This window comes from Silene latifolia, chromosome Y, assembly GCF_048544455.1.
Source record: "Silene latifolia isolate original U9 population chromosome Y, ASM4854445v1, whole genome shotgun sequence".
In the NCBI taxonomy this organism is placed as follows: domain Eukaryota; kingdom Viridiplantae; phylum Streptophyta; class Magnoliopsida; order Caryophyllales; family Caryophyllaceae; genus Silene; species Silene latifolia.
Window position 1 is genome coordinate 171,752,171 of NC_133538.1, and position 16,441 is coordinate 171,768,611.

General features: G+C 38.6%; 2 protein-coding genes across 2 annotated transcripts; both read left to right on the forward strand.

The window, feature by feature from the left end:
* The first annotated feature begins 1,247 nt into the window (after window positions 1-1,247).
* Window positions 1,248-15,661, forward strand: LOC141633926 (electron transfer flavoprotein subunit alpha, mitochondrial-like). The gene is made up of 8 exons (XM_074446269.1): window positions 1,248-1,457; window positions 8,915-9,097; window positions 11,134-11,345; window positions 11,714-11,868; window positions 12,436-12,594; window positions 12,977-13,029; window positions 14,043-14,183; window positions 14,602-15,661. Exons 1-8 carry the CDS (start codon window positions 1,377-1,379, stop codon window positions 14,677-14,679), a joined length of 1,062 nt encoding a protein of 353 aa, XP_074302370.1. The 5' UTR covers window positions 1,248-1,376; the 3' UTR covers window positions 14,680-15,661.
* On the forward strand, window positions 14,873-15,526 carry LOC141629417 (uncharacterized). Its single transcript, XM_074442422.1, has one exon. It carries the CDS (start codon window positions 14,873-14,875, stop codon window positions 15,524-15,526), a length of 654 nt encoding a protein of 217 aa, XP_074298523.1.
* Window positions 15,662-16,441: the final 780 nt, after the last annotated feature.

Consider the following 16,441-nt stretch of genomic DNA (forward strand, 5'->3'; position numbering starts at 1 on the left):
AATATCAAGCAATTTAGAGAATCGATATCAAGCAATTCAATGAGGATGGGATAAGGATTAGAATAAGAATGAAGATGAAATAAATATATAAGAGAAGCAATTTAGAGAATGAAGATGAGATAAGGATTAGAAATGAGTGATGAAGAAACGAAGAAAGACGGAGCAACATCAAATCGATGAAGAAAAAATTAGCCGCAGTTGTAGAAGAGGGAGAAGGGCACAGTTGCAGATTTGCAACAGTTGTAGAAGAGGGAGAAGGGCGCAAGTGGACAAGATCACTGTGTAGCACACGCTGAGCACGGGAGTTACTGCTCTACTGTTCCTCATAGAGAGAATTTCCAAAGTTTGGACATTTAGAAGGGTTTTAGAAATAAGGTGAAAAGATAGATTATTTGAAGAATCAGTTCTCTCACCTATATAGACTCCTTATCAGTCTAGTGGACGATAGGTCCCAGGTTCAAATCTCTCCTCCTCTCTATTGTAATGCGACTATTATGTGCGTTTCGTTAGAAAAAACAAATTATATGCTGTACTCCGTATCAGTATAATCTTAAATGTACAACAATTGACATAGGAATGAATAGTACAAACGCTTTACCCGAATACATCGACTTGCAATTTTAATAAGCACTCACTCAACGTGTGGGGATGTCAATAGATCCGTGCCTTGTTGTCTTGTTGTGCTCTAAATTGGCTTAGTTTGTTTAAGTTCAGTTAAAGCTCAAAACTCAATTTGATCGAGTTCTTGACCGAGCTCATTCCGGTAACTCAACGATTCGTTTAAGTTAGCTGGCATGATAGTGGTCTATTATGTCGTTGATTTTCCTTAAAGGGTGTTTTGCCGACTTGTTGAGATTCTTGGAGATTTCACCGAAGTTTTAACTATTAAAGTCCACCCTTGCCAGCAACTAGACAAATGTTTTAGTAACCCTAGTCCCTATACATCTTACTTTTATCTCATTTAGCATATTTAACCCGTTTAAATCTAACAGAATAATTCCGTCTTAAACAAGATTTTGCCTAAAACACATACTCCTTTGTCTTCTTTTTTGGTGTAAACCATCCGGTTTAATTCGGATTCGAGCCGGGTAGGACCACCAGAGCGGTAAAGCTCTCCCTCATGAGTTTTAAAACTGCTGCGTTCCTAGGGCTCGAACACAAGACCTCTGATTAAACTAGAATAATCCCTTGTTAGTTGATCTAAGTTTGAGGAAGAAAACAAGATAAGGTTAATGACACGGCTCCTTTGTCTTCTGAAAAGGTTAGTTTGAGGAAGAAAACACGATAAGGTTAATGACATGGTGTTTACTTAGCTCTATTTCCTTGTTTCTTAAATCTCCCGATTTCCATAGCAACGCATTCTCTTCTGGAAAACCATGGCAATGGGTGCCATCTTTAGAAATATCCAACTTCACAAACCTTGGTTTTCTCTCCATCACATTTCTGCTTCACGATTTGTAAGAATATATCGTTGTTTCATATGATTATTAGTTGATGCACCCCAATCTTTGCTACTTAATCCTGCTTTTCTGATTCCTAATTACTCATTTTGTTAATTACTGTATCGTTTGTTGTCGTCTTTGCTGTTTTCAATCATTTCTTTACCTTTGATTAAAATAGCCCTAGTAGAGATTAAAAGAAAAGTAAACAATTGACTAAGACGGGGAGAGTATTTAAGTGGGTTTATGTCACAATGAAACAGTTTCTCTAGTTCATCTGTATCATTGCCCTTGTTGTAAGGTTGTAGAAATGCATGTTCCAAGCTTTCTCGAATTGAATGTGAAGGGACCAAGGTTGTACTCAACAACACCACCACCCACAAAGATCAATTTCAACACAAACAACCCAATTAGAACACCAATCCAATTTACCCTAACAACTCACCAAGTATAAACCCAACAACGGACAGAAAATTATGAACAATAAAGAAAGAGCAGAAAACGTCAATAAAACACACACGAATTATACTTGGAAAACCCCTTCGGTGTGAAGGATAAAAACCACGGGACTTTTAAGGAGTCCACCCCCTTCTTCTTCTCTTATTAATGATAAAATTAAGGGTAAAAGAAACCCAAATTTCAGTCTACAAAGGCTTCAAGACCCACCAACAATTTCATACATAAGAGCTTATAAATAAGAGAGCAAAAGTGAAGTATATCACCAAAATTGCAGAATCTGTCCAGCAACAATTACAGACAAACCAGAGCTCAAAATGACGATCCTAACGGTCAGAATGCGGCCATGGATGTCAGGAACAAGCTGGCAAAGTTTCGGGACGATCCAACGGTTGAAACTCCAGCAATCGACGGTTTAGTGTGGGCTGTCCTATGAAAAACGTGTTGTGCTCCTTTCTTCAATCTCTCTGCCTTATCTCTTCTTTTTTCAGATTTTTGTGAGTGTTATGAGCCACACAAAGTTGCTATCTATTTTAGCCAACAACAACAAAAAAAAATGCTTCCAAAAAAGGTTGCACAAAACCCTTAAATTTGGGCCTAAAAACATAACACAATACCAAAAGTGGGCTGGACCCATAACAATCCCCCCATCCAGCCCATTACGGGGAAGATTCACACCAAACACGGTCATTTGAAACTCAAACCCGCAAGCTTACTACAAACCATAAGCTTGTTTACAGGAACACCCTTTGTCAGCATATCACCACCATTCTTGTCGGTATGAACTTTCTTCAGCTTCAATTGCTTATCCTAAATTACATCTCGTAGCCAATGATATCTAACATCAATATGCTTGGTCCGAGCATGATACATGGTATTTTTGCTCAAGTCCATTGCACTTTGACTGTCGCAAAATACCACAAACTCACTTTGCTTCAAACCTAACTCTCGAAGGAACCTCTTAAGCCATAACATCTCCTTACTTGCTTCCATGGCTGCAATATACTTCGCCTCAGTAGTGGACAATGCTACACATTTTTGTAGCTTGGATTGCCATGAAATGGCTCCCCCTGAAAAAGTAAACACATAACCTGTGGTAAACTTTCTATTATCAAGATCACCCGCCATGTCCGCATCAGTATAGCCTTCAAGTATAGGTTTGCCACCTCCATAACACAAGCTCAATTTGGAGGTGCCCCGCAAGTATCTGAACCTTACCCGGATTGGATAAGAATCTACTCACTAAACCGACAGCATGTGCAATATATGGCCTCGTACACACCATAGCGTACATCAGAGAACCAACGGCAGAAGAGTAAGGAATAGATGACATACCTTCTTTCTCGTTCTCCGTTCTAGGACAAGCTTCCTTAGTGAGCTTGAAATGAGTAGCTAATGGTGTACAAGCTGGTTTAGCATGCTTCATATTGAACCTTTCAAGCACCCGTTCAATATACTTTTCTTGTGATAACCACAATTTTCCAGCTTTCCGATCACGAGAAATCTCCATGCCTAAGATTTGCCTTGCTGAACCCGAGTCTTTCATGTCAAATGACTTGGACAAGTCTTTCTTCAAACCTTGAATCATCTTTAAATCTTGTCCAACTATCAGCATATCATCTACATACAAAAGAAGGATGATGAAGTTACCTTGGGGAAACTTTCTGTAATATGCACAAGGATCAGCTGAAGTTTGTTTATAACTATTGCTGGTCATAAACTAGTCAAATTTCTGGTACCACTGCCTTTGTGCTTGTTTAAGCCCATAAAGACTCTTCTTTAGCTTACAAACACACTTTTCTTTCCCTTTCTCTTCAAAACCTTCAGGTTGCTCCATGTAGATCTCCTCGTGCAAGTCACCATGTAAAAAAGCAGTTTTTAGAGTTCACATCAAGCTGCTCCAACTCAAGATTGAGACTTGCAACTAAACCCAACACGGTTCTGATAGAAGTCATTTTGACAACGGGAGAGAAGATCTCATCAAAGTCTATGCCTTTTTTCTGGTTGCATCCCTTTACCACCAGCCTGGCTTTCCGCTTCACAATCTTCTCGCGATCTTTCTTATTCTTGAAAACCCATCGATTTTTCAAGACTTTCTTGCCCTTGGGAGGCTCCACAAGTTCATAAGTTTCATTCTTTTTCAATGAATCCATTTCCTCTTTCATAGCATCGAGCCACACATTTTTATCATCAAGAGACAACACTTCTTGATAATTTTCCGGCTCCCCTTCATCACTAATAAGAATGTACTCTGAGCTTGAATACCTTGTTGAATGTTTACGCTCTCTAGTTCCCCTTCTAACATGTGTATCCTCAGCTTGAGAGGTAGAATGCTCCTCTGCTCATGAACCTCTTCATCATGATTTTCTTCTTCATTATTCTCATTTTCATGGTTTTCTTCTTCATCGGATGATGACTCATGAAAAGTACCATCGTTGTCAGCAACTTGCGGTACATCACCATCAGGTTGTACCTCACCAACATCATCAGGTTGTACCTCACCAACATCATCAGGTGTTAACTCAACATTCTCATTTGTTGGTTGATCAATAGAAATGGAAGTGGGAGAAGAAATATCATAAGTAGTATTAGTAGTCAAATCTGAGGTAGAAGTGTACCTTGAATTCATACTCCACCCTTCTCGTGCTAAAAAAATACTACATCTCTACTTCTCACCACCTTTTTTTTCAAGATCATAGAGTCTATACCCATACTCTTCATTACCATACCCAACAAAGACACACGGATTAGTCTTGGAATCAAGCTTTGGTCTTTGTTCTTTAGGCACCTGCATAAATGCCTTGCATCCAAAGACTTTAAGATGTGAATAGGTCGGATCACACCCCTTCCATGCTCTCTCAGGAATGTCAAGACCAAGAGGAATTGATGGAGCCCGGTAATTGATGGAGCCCGGTTAATCAAATACACAGCGCACTCGACAGCTTCACCCCAGAATGTCTTAGGAAGATCAGACATTCTAAGCATACATCTCACCTTCTCCACAATGGTTCTATCATTCTTTCTGCAACTCCATTGTGTTGAGGTGTGCCCGGCTCTGTCCTCTCATGTCTAATGCCATGGTGTAAGCAATAATTCTTGAATTCATGAGAAGTATACTCACCACCAATGTCAGATCTAAGACGCTTCAGCTTTCTTTCCGTCTCCCTTTCTACCATGGCATGAAATTTTTTGAAGATCTCGAATATTGGCTTTTTGTCTTTAGAATATACACCCAAGTCTTTCGAGTAGCATCATCAATGAAAGTGACAAAATATCTATTGCCACCAAGAGACTCCACTTCAATAGGACCACAAACATCAGAGTGAACTAACTCCAGCTTGTCTTTCTTTCTAGAAGACTTCCTAGAAAAGGAAGCCCGATGTTGCTTTCCAGCTAAACAATAGTCACAAGGATCAAGAGTAACATTTTTATCAACAGGAATATTGGAATAAATGATTTTCCAGCAAAAAATTTTATCCCCTTGTCATTCATATGTCCCAATCTTTTATGCCACAAGTTAGGAGAATTCTTTTCTTCAACTGCATTCAGCTCATCAGAACATATACACAAATATGTCTTGTACAGAGAGCAACACAACTCGCCTCAGTGAACCCTTGGACAATTTCCACTTACCATCTCCAAAGGTGTGTCTAAAGCCTTCTTGATCAAGGACATTTCCAGATAAAAAATTTAGACGTAGATCGGGAATATGGCGCACGTTCTTCGGTGTAAGCATACACCCAACATTTGTCTTCACACGAATATCGCCCACACCAACAATTCACACGAATATCGCCCACACCAACAATGCTAATGCTAGCTGAGCTTTGATTTTCCATCTTGACACTACCAAAATCATTAGCTTGGTAGTTCAAGAAATATTCCCTTTTTGGAACACAATGGTATGAAGCACCCGTATCTACTAACCATTCTGAATCTGAACCATCAACATGATGACACTCACTAGTCGCACAAATCAAAGAGACCTCATCGTCACTTTTGGAAGCCGTTGCTGCAGTATTTTTATCATCTCCCTCCTTATGTGAATCTCTCTTCTTACCTTGCTCCTTCCATCGGTAACAATACTTTTGTATATGGCCAGTCTTCTTACAATAAAAACATGTCTTAGTCTCTTTCCCTTCTTTAGACTTCGACCTTGTGATACAATATTCGATGATGACGTGGTGTTAAATTCAGAGCAGGGGCAAGGATCGAACACGGGTTGGGCAAGTTCTATTAGCAAGCGTGGTGTTGATCAGTGAAGGCCCATAACTAAGTTAATTGTAGGCGGGTTCAGTTTAGTAATAGTCAGAGTCGAGTATAATAATACTAGAATCAGAATAAAACTAAACACTAAACACTAAACACTAAACACTGGGTTAGATTTAGTTAGTTTATAACTTATCATTTAAGTTAAGTATTTTATTTATCTTTTACTTAGCTTAGGAGTCTCGTAGGTTAAGGAGACGATAGTTATTATTTATAGAAGGTTTGTACGTTATTTTCATCAGTCAAGATAGTTAATAAAAGTAAGTTCCAGGAAATCGATCAAAGGTTTGATCAAAAATCCCAGATTTGAGAAGGTACTTCAAATCTCCGTTTAGCAATCGAACAAGGTAGTTCGTTTGTTAGGATAGTTCGTTTGTTAGGCACCATTAGTTCGCATTCATGGTCGAATAACGAACTAAATATCCTGTTTTATTTCGTTAATTGTTGTTAGTTTGTCACGCTTATCATGTGACAAGTTTTCAGTTTGTTAAAGTCAGTTATTCGCTTCCGCATTCGTATCACCTTGATTTTGAGTTACCACGACCGTTAGGACCCCTACTTTTGCTTCTTCCTCTATTCTCGATAACAAGAGCATGTGAATTATCAACCCCCATCTCCTTCCTTCTAATCTCTTCATTAAACATGCTTTCTTTAATCACGTCTAAAGAGAGCACACCATCCGGAGCGGAGTTACTGATAGTCACAACCAACCAACTATCCGGCAAGGAAATCAATAAAAATAAAGCCTGCAATTCATCATCAAGAATAATCTTCATAGTAGTCAGCTTGTTAATAATATCTTGAAAGTCACTAAGATGGTCTGACACTGACTTCCCACCTTTCAATTTCAAATTAACAAGTCGCTTGATTAATGAAGCTTTGTTATGAGCCGTCTTTCTTTCATAAAGACCTTCTAATTTCGTCCACAATTCATATGGGTCGGTCTCTTGAGACACATGGTTGAAAACACTAATATCAACCCATTGTCTAATAGTCCCCAAAGTCTTTCTTTTCAACTTTGCCCATTCTCTACTTTCCATTTTTTCCGGTTTATTAAGTTTGGCAATATTACCATCAGAATCGGTGATTGTTTCAATTGGATCAAACAAGTCCTTGCAATATAACAAGTCCTCCATCATAGTTCTCCAAATGGAACAATTGGTTGATGTCAATTTAACCATGGAACTCCCACTACTATCATCCATGGTTTCTACTAAATTAACCTAAAGCTCTTGATACCAATTGAAGGGACCAAGGTTGTACTCAACAACACCACCACCCACAAGGATCAATTTCAACACAAACAACCCAATTAGAACACCAATCCAATTTACCCTAACAAATCACCAAGTATAAACCCAACAATGGACAGAAAATTATGAACAATAAAGAAAGAGCAGAAAACGTAAATAAAACACACACGAATTATACGTGGAAAACCCCTTCGGTGTGAAGGATAAAAACCACGGGACTTTTAAGGAGTCCACCCCCTTCTTCTTCTCTCATTAATGATAAAATTGAGGGTAAAAGAAACCCAAATTTCAGTCTACAAAGGCTTCAAGACCCACCAACAATTTCATACATAAGAGCTTATAAATAAGAGAGCAAAAGTGAAGAATATCACCAAAATTGCAGAATCTGTCCAGCAACAATTACAGACAAACCAGACCTCAAAATGACGATCCCAACGGTCAGAATGTGGCCATGGATGTCAGGAACAAGCTGGCAAAGTTTCGGGATGATCCAACGGTTGAAACTCCAGCAATCGACAGTTTAGTGTGGGCTGTCCTATGAAAAACGTGCTGAGCTCCTTTCTTCAATCTCTCTGCCTTATCTCTTCTTTTTTCAGATTTTTGTGAGTGTTATGAGCCACACAAAGTTGCTATCTATTTTAGCCAACAACAACAAAAAAATGCTTCCAAAAAAGGTTGCACAAAAGCCTTAAATTTGGGCCTAAAAACATAACACAATACCAAAAGTGGGCTGGACCCATAACACAAAGTTGTAAGGTTGTAGAAATGCATGTTCCAAGCTTTCTCGAATTGAATGTACTGTGATGGTATCGCTCTCAATTAAGATCGGAAAAGAACCATGGAAAATTTTGTCCAAAGTATTACGAGTTTGGTTGGTAGTGTGTTACATTTTGGGTCTTATGAATGGCTGTTTTTCAATTGTGAGTAAAATGTTACAGACTTACATTACTACTTTAATTTGAAGCTAGCGGGTTTGTTAGACTTGAAATCCGGTTGGGTAAATATGTATAGAGTTTGGCTGAGTAGGCCAAGGATGGGCTAAGTGGGGATGCGATGGAGAAATAACGAGATCATTCTGACTGCTGATTCAGAGGAAAGTGAATTAAAATATTGTTGTTCAATGATGTTACATATACTATGTGTCTTGGACATGAAAATATTGGAATTGGGAATCAATATGAACAATCGACATTTTGGCCATGCTAGGATGGATTATGGATAGCTGGTTCTTTTTCTTATGTTAAAGTCATTGTATTTTTGAAGTTTCTTCATAAATCAGGTTTATCACACTTTTGTAATGATAACTAATGAGTCTGATGAACACGGCTCTTTATTGCGGGTTGTAACACTCTTCTGTGTATGAGTCAGTTTTTAGGCTCTTTCCCGTAGTTTATGAGATGAAATAAATGCCCTATATCCAAGTCCAATAAATCCTTATGTCAATATATACTTTGCTTAGACACCGTTGTTGACTATAATCTTCTCTATACAAAATAGATTAGCACACTGGTCTTGGCGGAACATGAAAGCGGTCACATAAAGTCATCATCTATTAGTTCAGTAGAGGCTGCAAAGTCATTAAGTGAGGATAATACAATCTCGGTGTTATTGGCTGGGTCTGGCCCTTCTCTTCAAGAAGCTGCTACACACGCTGCCTCATGTCATCCTCTCGTTAGTCAGGTATTTACAAATTTAGTTCACTGCTTTGATTATGTCTGCATCTGTGATGTAGATAGTAATCTACTGTACCCAATGAAGACTTTATTGTCTTTTGCTTTTTTGTTTCCAGAGTGAAATCTATTTTATAAGTTTGCTTTTTGTTTAATAGTTGTACACTTGTCTACACTTGTCTCTAAAAAAGTATTTCTGCTGTAAGACATTTGTGTTCGGGCAACTCTAGTGTAAAAATTGCATATACTTTTTATAAGATGGAAAAATCGATTCAAAGGAATTGACAGAGATTTGAGAGAAAATATATTTTGAATTGTCATCTTCCTTGGTGTATTTATTGGAAAGCCCCTTACTGATTTCTGAAAGGTTGCCGTTTCTGTGAATGACTTTTCCAGGGTTTGGTTGAACTGATATGTTTATGAGTTCCGTCTATGTAAATGCACAGTTAGCTTGATGTTGCCTGGCACGCTGTAGTTCAAGCTCATAAGGTTGACTTTCCTTTTTAAGGAAACTAGTGTCTATTATCAGTGTTAGAGGTTACTACACACACTTCGCCAAAATCTTTCTTTCAGGGGTTTAGCAGTTTTTTGGCTGACCAGTCTCTGCAATTTGCTACTTCACTTTTGGTACATTTACAAAAATGACATACATTAGGAACTTTTTGTAGACTTGATGTTGGTTAGAAGAGCCACGCTAATATATTCGTCAAATAACCTGTTTTGAAGCAATGTCGGATTTCCCTTTGTCCGGGCCGGGCCAGACCCCCTGTCCCCATGCCTTAACCGCCAAATTCTGTAGTTTGTGAGTAATTATCCACCTCTCATTTTGTATAAGGGAGTCACATTTAAGGTGTCATTTTGTATATGGCCGTTCGGTCTTTTTGTAGAGGGGAGCCATCTACTTGATATCTTTTGTACATGGGTGTCACACTGTCACTCCCTTGGTGTCCCTTTAATATTATATACGGAGTATCTTACTCCTAAAAAAAAAAGGTCCGTTTTTATTAATGTCTAGTCCCCTTGACCTGTCAAAAACATCCAAGTATACTCCCTGTTTGGCTATCTGCTGAGGCTGGACTCCTGGGGGTGATCTTTTTCTTTTGTTTTACTCTGTAGTGAAGAAGGAAATAATGGACCTAAACAAATATGATATGTTGCTCTTGAATCCCATTTTTCCATTGGAGAATATCAAAAAATATTTTTTTTGATTATGGTCTTGTTATAATGTTATTGTTAGTATTTACTTGAACCATGTAGGATTGTTAATGTTTTAAAGAAGTGTTTTTTATAATGTTGATATTCATGAAAATTTACGAAACAGGTATGTACTGCGATATTGATTTGTATTTACATAAAATTATTTGACTCCGTCTATATGATATATAATATTGGTGTTGTGTATATTGAATTATTGACACTAGTTTTTGTATAACATTAAAACGGCTGAGCTCGGATGACTTACCGTGATACCGTCCAATGTAATTTCGTCTCAAACATGTCATTGCGGGTGCAAGTCTTTCATCTCTCTTTTCAGCGATCAAGTTATTTATTTATTTGACTATGTATGTTAATGTATAAATGATAATATGAAATAGAGAAACTAATATTTATGTTGACTTACTTTCAATTTCTTAAAAATTTGTTCAGCGCATCCGCCACTGATTTGATGATTTAACTTCCCTTATCCTTAACCTAAGATCTTGAGAAAAAAAAAAGAATATTCTGCCTTCCTATGTCCTAGGTAGTAGTATACTAGTATCCACAACGTTAGAATTTTATATGGATGCTATATGGATCTCTTATAGTGGTATTATCATTATCACTATAGTATTATTATTTGACATGATGCTGTCAGGTTCTAAAGTTTTTGAAACCTAGCAACTAGCACACTAGCAGATAATTTATTTGACTACTTGCTGGCCGTGAATACTCTTAGTTCATTCAGGATCTGCTCTTCAAGCTTGTTGGAAAAGAAAGGGGGTGGGGCGTGAGTGAAGTAAAATGTGTATGCCCCATATCGTGCCGCTAATGTCATACTTCTTGCAGGTACTTGTGGCTGATTCAGATAAATTAAAATATCCATTGGCTGAAGCTTGGGCAAAACTACTTGAATCAGTTCAGAAGACAGGTGGATACTCACATATTCTTGCTGCTTCGGGTTCATTTGGGAAGAATTTATTGCCACGTGCGGCTGCACTTTTAGATGTGTCTCCTATCACAGATGTAACTGTGATATCTGGGTCTTATCAATTTGTGAGGTGCTTCTCCTTCTTCCTCTCATTTCCGCCCATCCCTCACAATTAGAGAATAAGATTCAGGTTTTGGCTCGTTCAGTGGGCTACCAAATATGCGCATCAAATTTGGTTGCCAAATCTGTTTAGTAGTAGATGTTGCTGCCTTTTACCTTGACCGGGTTACCGTTTTTGCTCAACCCCTCAGCAAATCGTGGATCACTTTGCGGTTACTTGTATCATGGTGTTTGCTTAAATCTATGTATAATGTTCTGTTAAGTGCATATAGCGTATTGATTATTATGTATTTGTATAAAAATAGGTAATCCTTGTCTGACAGAGAGGTAAATCGTCATCACAAAGCATATTTGTTTTATATAAGCATTCTTGTGCAGGCCTATTTACGCTGGAAATGCTCTTTGTACAGTGAGATACATTGGGGAGTCTCCATGCATGTTGACGGTCCGTTCTACCTCCTTTCCTATTACATCAGGAGCGAGGGCTAATGCTGCTCCCATTCATCAGGTCGATCTCTCAACCTTTAGTGAAGGTATGTGCATTTTCATGCTATATAGTGTATGTCCAGCCGAAGGGGAGCCTTGGCGCACCGGTTAAGGTGTTGCTTTGTGACTGAGGTCACGGGTTCAAGTCCTTGGAGCGGCCTTTTGTCAAAATGGCAAGGAACGGCTTGCCCCAATTACACCCATATGGTGGGACCCTTCCCTGGCGGGGACGCCATCGTGCACCGGGCTGCCCTTTTATAGTGTATGTCCAGCCCTCTGCCTAAAGTATTACGATGTGTCCGTCTGGCCGATTATAGACTACAGTATATTTCTATATGTGCATAAGAAGACTTTTACTGATAGCAAGGAGCAAACTTGCAGTGTCTATCTACATTTTTCAGGCATAAAGTCAGCATGTCTAGCCTTCTGACTATGCTTTCTGTTAGCTCTTATGCACCAAGCCAAGTAGCCAGCAATTCAGCATATTCAAATTCTTCATTGTTATTATTTTTTCCCCAGCAATGAAGTCAATAGTTTTAACAACCAGATTGTACTTTCTGACTTTCTGTGAGCTCTTATTTGCCATAACAGTTAGTTTAGTGCCTCATTTGCAGATGTTTTAGATAAATCACGATATGTCAAGCAAAGCTCCCAAGATACGGAGCGCCCAGATCTTGGAAATGCCCGCATTGTAGTGACTGGAGGATGGGGTCTGAAAAGTGCTGAGAATTTTAAAATGATAGAGGAGCTTGCTGAGAAACTTAGTGCAGCAGGTGCCTTTCTATGTTTTTGCATAATTATACTACCATCATCCCAAATTCATTATCCGCAGTCAACTTTGTTGGTCAATCATTTTCAATTTTGACAATTAATTTCTCCTAATATATGTAGAGATCTGAGATATCATGTAAATTTGTCATTTTTTATTTATTTAAACTACTTTTTTGTAAGTTATCATATTTTTAAAAAGTATTGACTTGTGTATTGTTTCAGAAAATACCAGTGAAAGTGGACGTCGTGTTTCTTGTAGCACTGAATGCCTCATGTTGCATTTATCCACTGTTGGTATTTCTAATAGAATGTGAATATTATTCATATTCTATTAATTCCTTCTAAGTTCGTAATATAACACGTTCCTTTTTTGCTTTTACATAGTTGGAGCAACACGTGCTGCTGTTGATGCTGGATTCATTCCCAATGAATTACAGGTTAGATGATGTGTCTATTATATTACTTTATAATAGGAGCATGTGGTATCATGTGATATCTCTACCTATTGAATGATGGTGTTGTGTATGCGAAGGGTGGCAAAGCTAACACGGTAGCATCCACTTAGTTGTAGACCTCAAAACCTTTGAAACGCTAAATTTTCTATCCATCATAATTCAACAGAACATCATGATATCTGGAGGCATACCACCAATAGAAATTGAAGTACTTCGGAGTTACCACTAGCTTTGTCTGCGATCCTTTAGGGTCCGTTTGGATACAATTTTAGGAGGGAAAGGGAGGGGAGGGGGAGTGAGGGGAGGTGAAGGGAGGGGAGAGAAGGGGAGGGCAAATGGGATTTGGGTGTTTGGATAACAAAAATTATGAAGGGAAATGGAAGGGGAGGAAGGAGGGAGATGAAGAATGGATGGAGGATTGAAGGATGGTGGTGGTATAATTAGAGTCCACATAATGTTTTCTTTCCAAATCTTGCCACCCTTGGAAAGATTATAATTTGTTCTATAGAAGGGAAAATAAGTCCTCTCATTTCTCTCCCCTTCCATTTCCTTTCTCCCATATTTTTTATCCAAATAAAGGAAATTAAATCCCTCCCTTTCCCTCCCCTCCCCTTCTCTCCAATTCCTTCAATCCAAACGGACCCTTAGCTTCATTTGCAACCAGTTATTTTCCTGTATGCAGTGAAGCAAGATATAAGAGTCAGTATTTCGATGTAGCATTTTGACTCGGTTCTGATGGAGATGTTCAAAATATAACATCAAAATTTCTGTTTCTTTTTCCGGTTCAAAGGGAGCCAAAAGGGCAGTTTCTTATACCAATGAGGTTCAAAATTACGTCATGAGTAATGTGTGTGATGTACAACCCCTGACCCCTCAACGGCTTTAGAAGCTCAGATCACTTGCGCGTCAATGTTTCCTTTTAAGATTATACAGTTTTTAGCCTATTGTAAGCTACAGGTCAGCTTTAGGCTCTATTTCTGTCATATTTCTATCAGGTTGGGCAAACAGGAAAGATCGTTGCGCCAGAATTATATATGGCTTTTGGTGTCTCCGGAGCAATACAACACATAGCAGGCACGAGAGATTCCAAAGTCATTGTTGCTGTAAATAAGGATTCAGATGCGCCTATCTTTCAGGTAATGCCTTCTGCCCCAAATTTGCGGCCGTTCTTCCGCACAGGGTATAGTAAAAGCAAATATGTGTATGACCCTTCTTCCTAGATGACAAATTAACAACACTCCCCTGCTTTTGAGAAATATCGATTCGTTAAACCATTGAACCCCTAATCCCCAATAGATATCAGTGTGTATCCATGCTACATGATATACATTTTCACCAATTCATTTTTCCCTATTAATTGGGTGGTTTGGGCTTTGGAATAGCAGCACACAGCTACATTGATGAAGAGACGTCAACTTCAGCTTTAACTGTACTGACTTTGTCATTTTAAAATATAGGTTAAAGTTACTGTGTTCAACCACTGAAGTCAAGCAGTGACAATAATAGTTAGATAGATGGAATAATAACTTTGCCATTTGTTTGCTGATATTGCAGGTGGCGGATTACGGACTGGTTGGGGACCTTTTTGAGATCATACCAGAGTTGCTGGAGAAGCTTCCCGAGAAAAAATAAACAATAACATATTGCACATGATAACTTAGTCTCTCATTGAATTAATCCTGAATAATGTTATTGCAAAGTGATTGTGAGGTGGCTAGTAGAATCTGGACGTGTTCTGATCTTGGAATACGTACGCTGGGAAGCGCTTCTATTCGACTAGCGAATTTGGTCGTTAATTGGATTCGCTATATCGATAAATTGAGCGATGCGGGTCCTCGTTTGGTTCCTTGCTACATTGTGGTGCTTGTGGTGTACCAGAAATAGGATTTTGTTTAAGGAGGAGCCTTTCCACCCCATTATGTTCTTTAACTCATGGAATTTACTGGTGAGGACGGCTGACCAAGCTATGGATTGGGTGACTAAGGCAAAGGATGATTCTGGTATAAACGAGAATGACGTGGGTGAAAATGGCATTGTGTGGATCCGAGATAGTAACCCATTTCATGTTGTTGGGACGCCATCCTCTTGTGAACGCATTCGAATTATGGTTGATGCGAGCTGGAAATCTGTTCGTCAGGCAGGTATTGGATGGGTCGCGTTGACGGATACCGGGAGTATATTCTTTGAGGCTAGTAAGGTTATTGTGGCAGACTCTGCTACTCAGGCTGAGGCTTTGGGTGTCAAAGAGGTTCTTTTGTGGGCAAAGAGCTCCGGATACTGGCATTTGGAAGTTTCTTCAGATTGTCTTCCGATTATTGGTCATCTTGCAGGGATTGAACAAGCTCACCACTCGGCTTCAGGAACCCTTGATGATATTCGCTTTCTTTGCTCTTTTTTCCATTGTTTATCATTTAGTTTTATTCCTAGATCTTTTAATTTGCTTGCTCATGGCCTTGCTTATAAGGCTATGATTAGATAGGGTACCTTTCTTTACAGCTGTCAAAAAAAAAAAAAAAAAAAAAAAATATTGCAAAGTGACATTAATGAAAAAATGACAAGCTGTGCACCCTTTGTTAGCATTGTATGTTACATTAGTGAGAGCTACAGAGTGCCGGATGCTTGATTTTTCATATGAAATCTAAATTCTTCACACATGCGGTATTTGTTATTCAACAGGGTTTAGCCTTTTGATTTTGTCAAACATCGGCTACATAACAAATCTCGAAATCCTCCATCCTTGAATTTTTTTCTTAGGCGTATTAGGACAAACAAGACATTCAGACTAGTATAATACAAAAGTAACAGTGGATTCGTAAATGCGGCTTATTATTCACACGATTACTGGGGTAAAACCTTCATAAATGCGGCTTATCGTTTACGTGATTACTGCGGTAAAACCTTTTCTGCTATATATATCTTCAAACTCTCCAAGGAACTTCCGAAAAATAATTATATACAGTGGGGCGTGGGATTGAGAAACCAGATTAGTCGGATCATAAATGTATCGTATCATTTAAATTAGAGGTAGCAACCATTGGCACGATCCGAAAACACGATACGAACCCGACACGAAAATAGCGGGTTAGGGTCAAGGTGTTTCGACCCGTTTACGTAATTGGATCGATACGAACACGACTCGAACTTATATGGGTCGAATTAGGGTTGAGTTCTTGCGACATGAACCCGACACGAATAACCCATAATTTATGGGTTATAATCGGGTTATGATACATCCATTGATCTGCTCAACCCGTTTAAAATCAAAGGCAAGTCATTAACATTATATTATTGGTATTTCTTAATAAATTTAAGATTGAATTTATTTTGCTGTAAATTTTAATTTTGAAATGCATTATATGGGTTGGACAGGTTAGCTAAGTTAAACAGGTTCAAT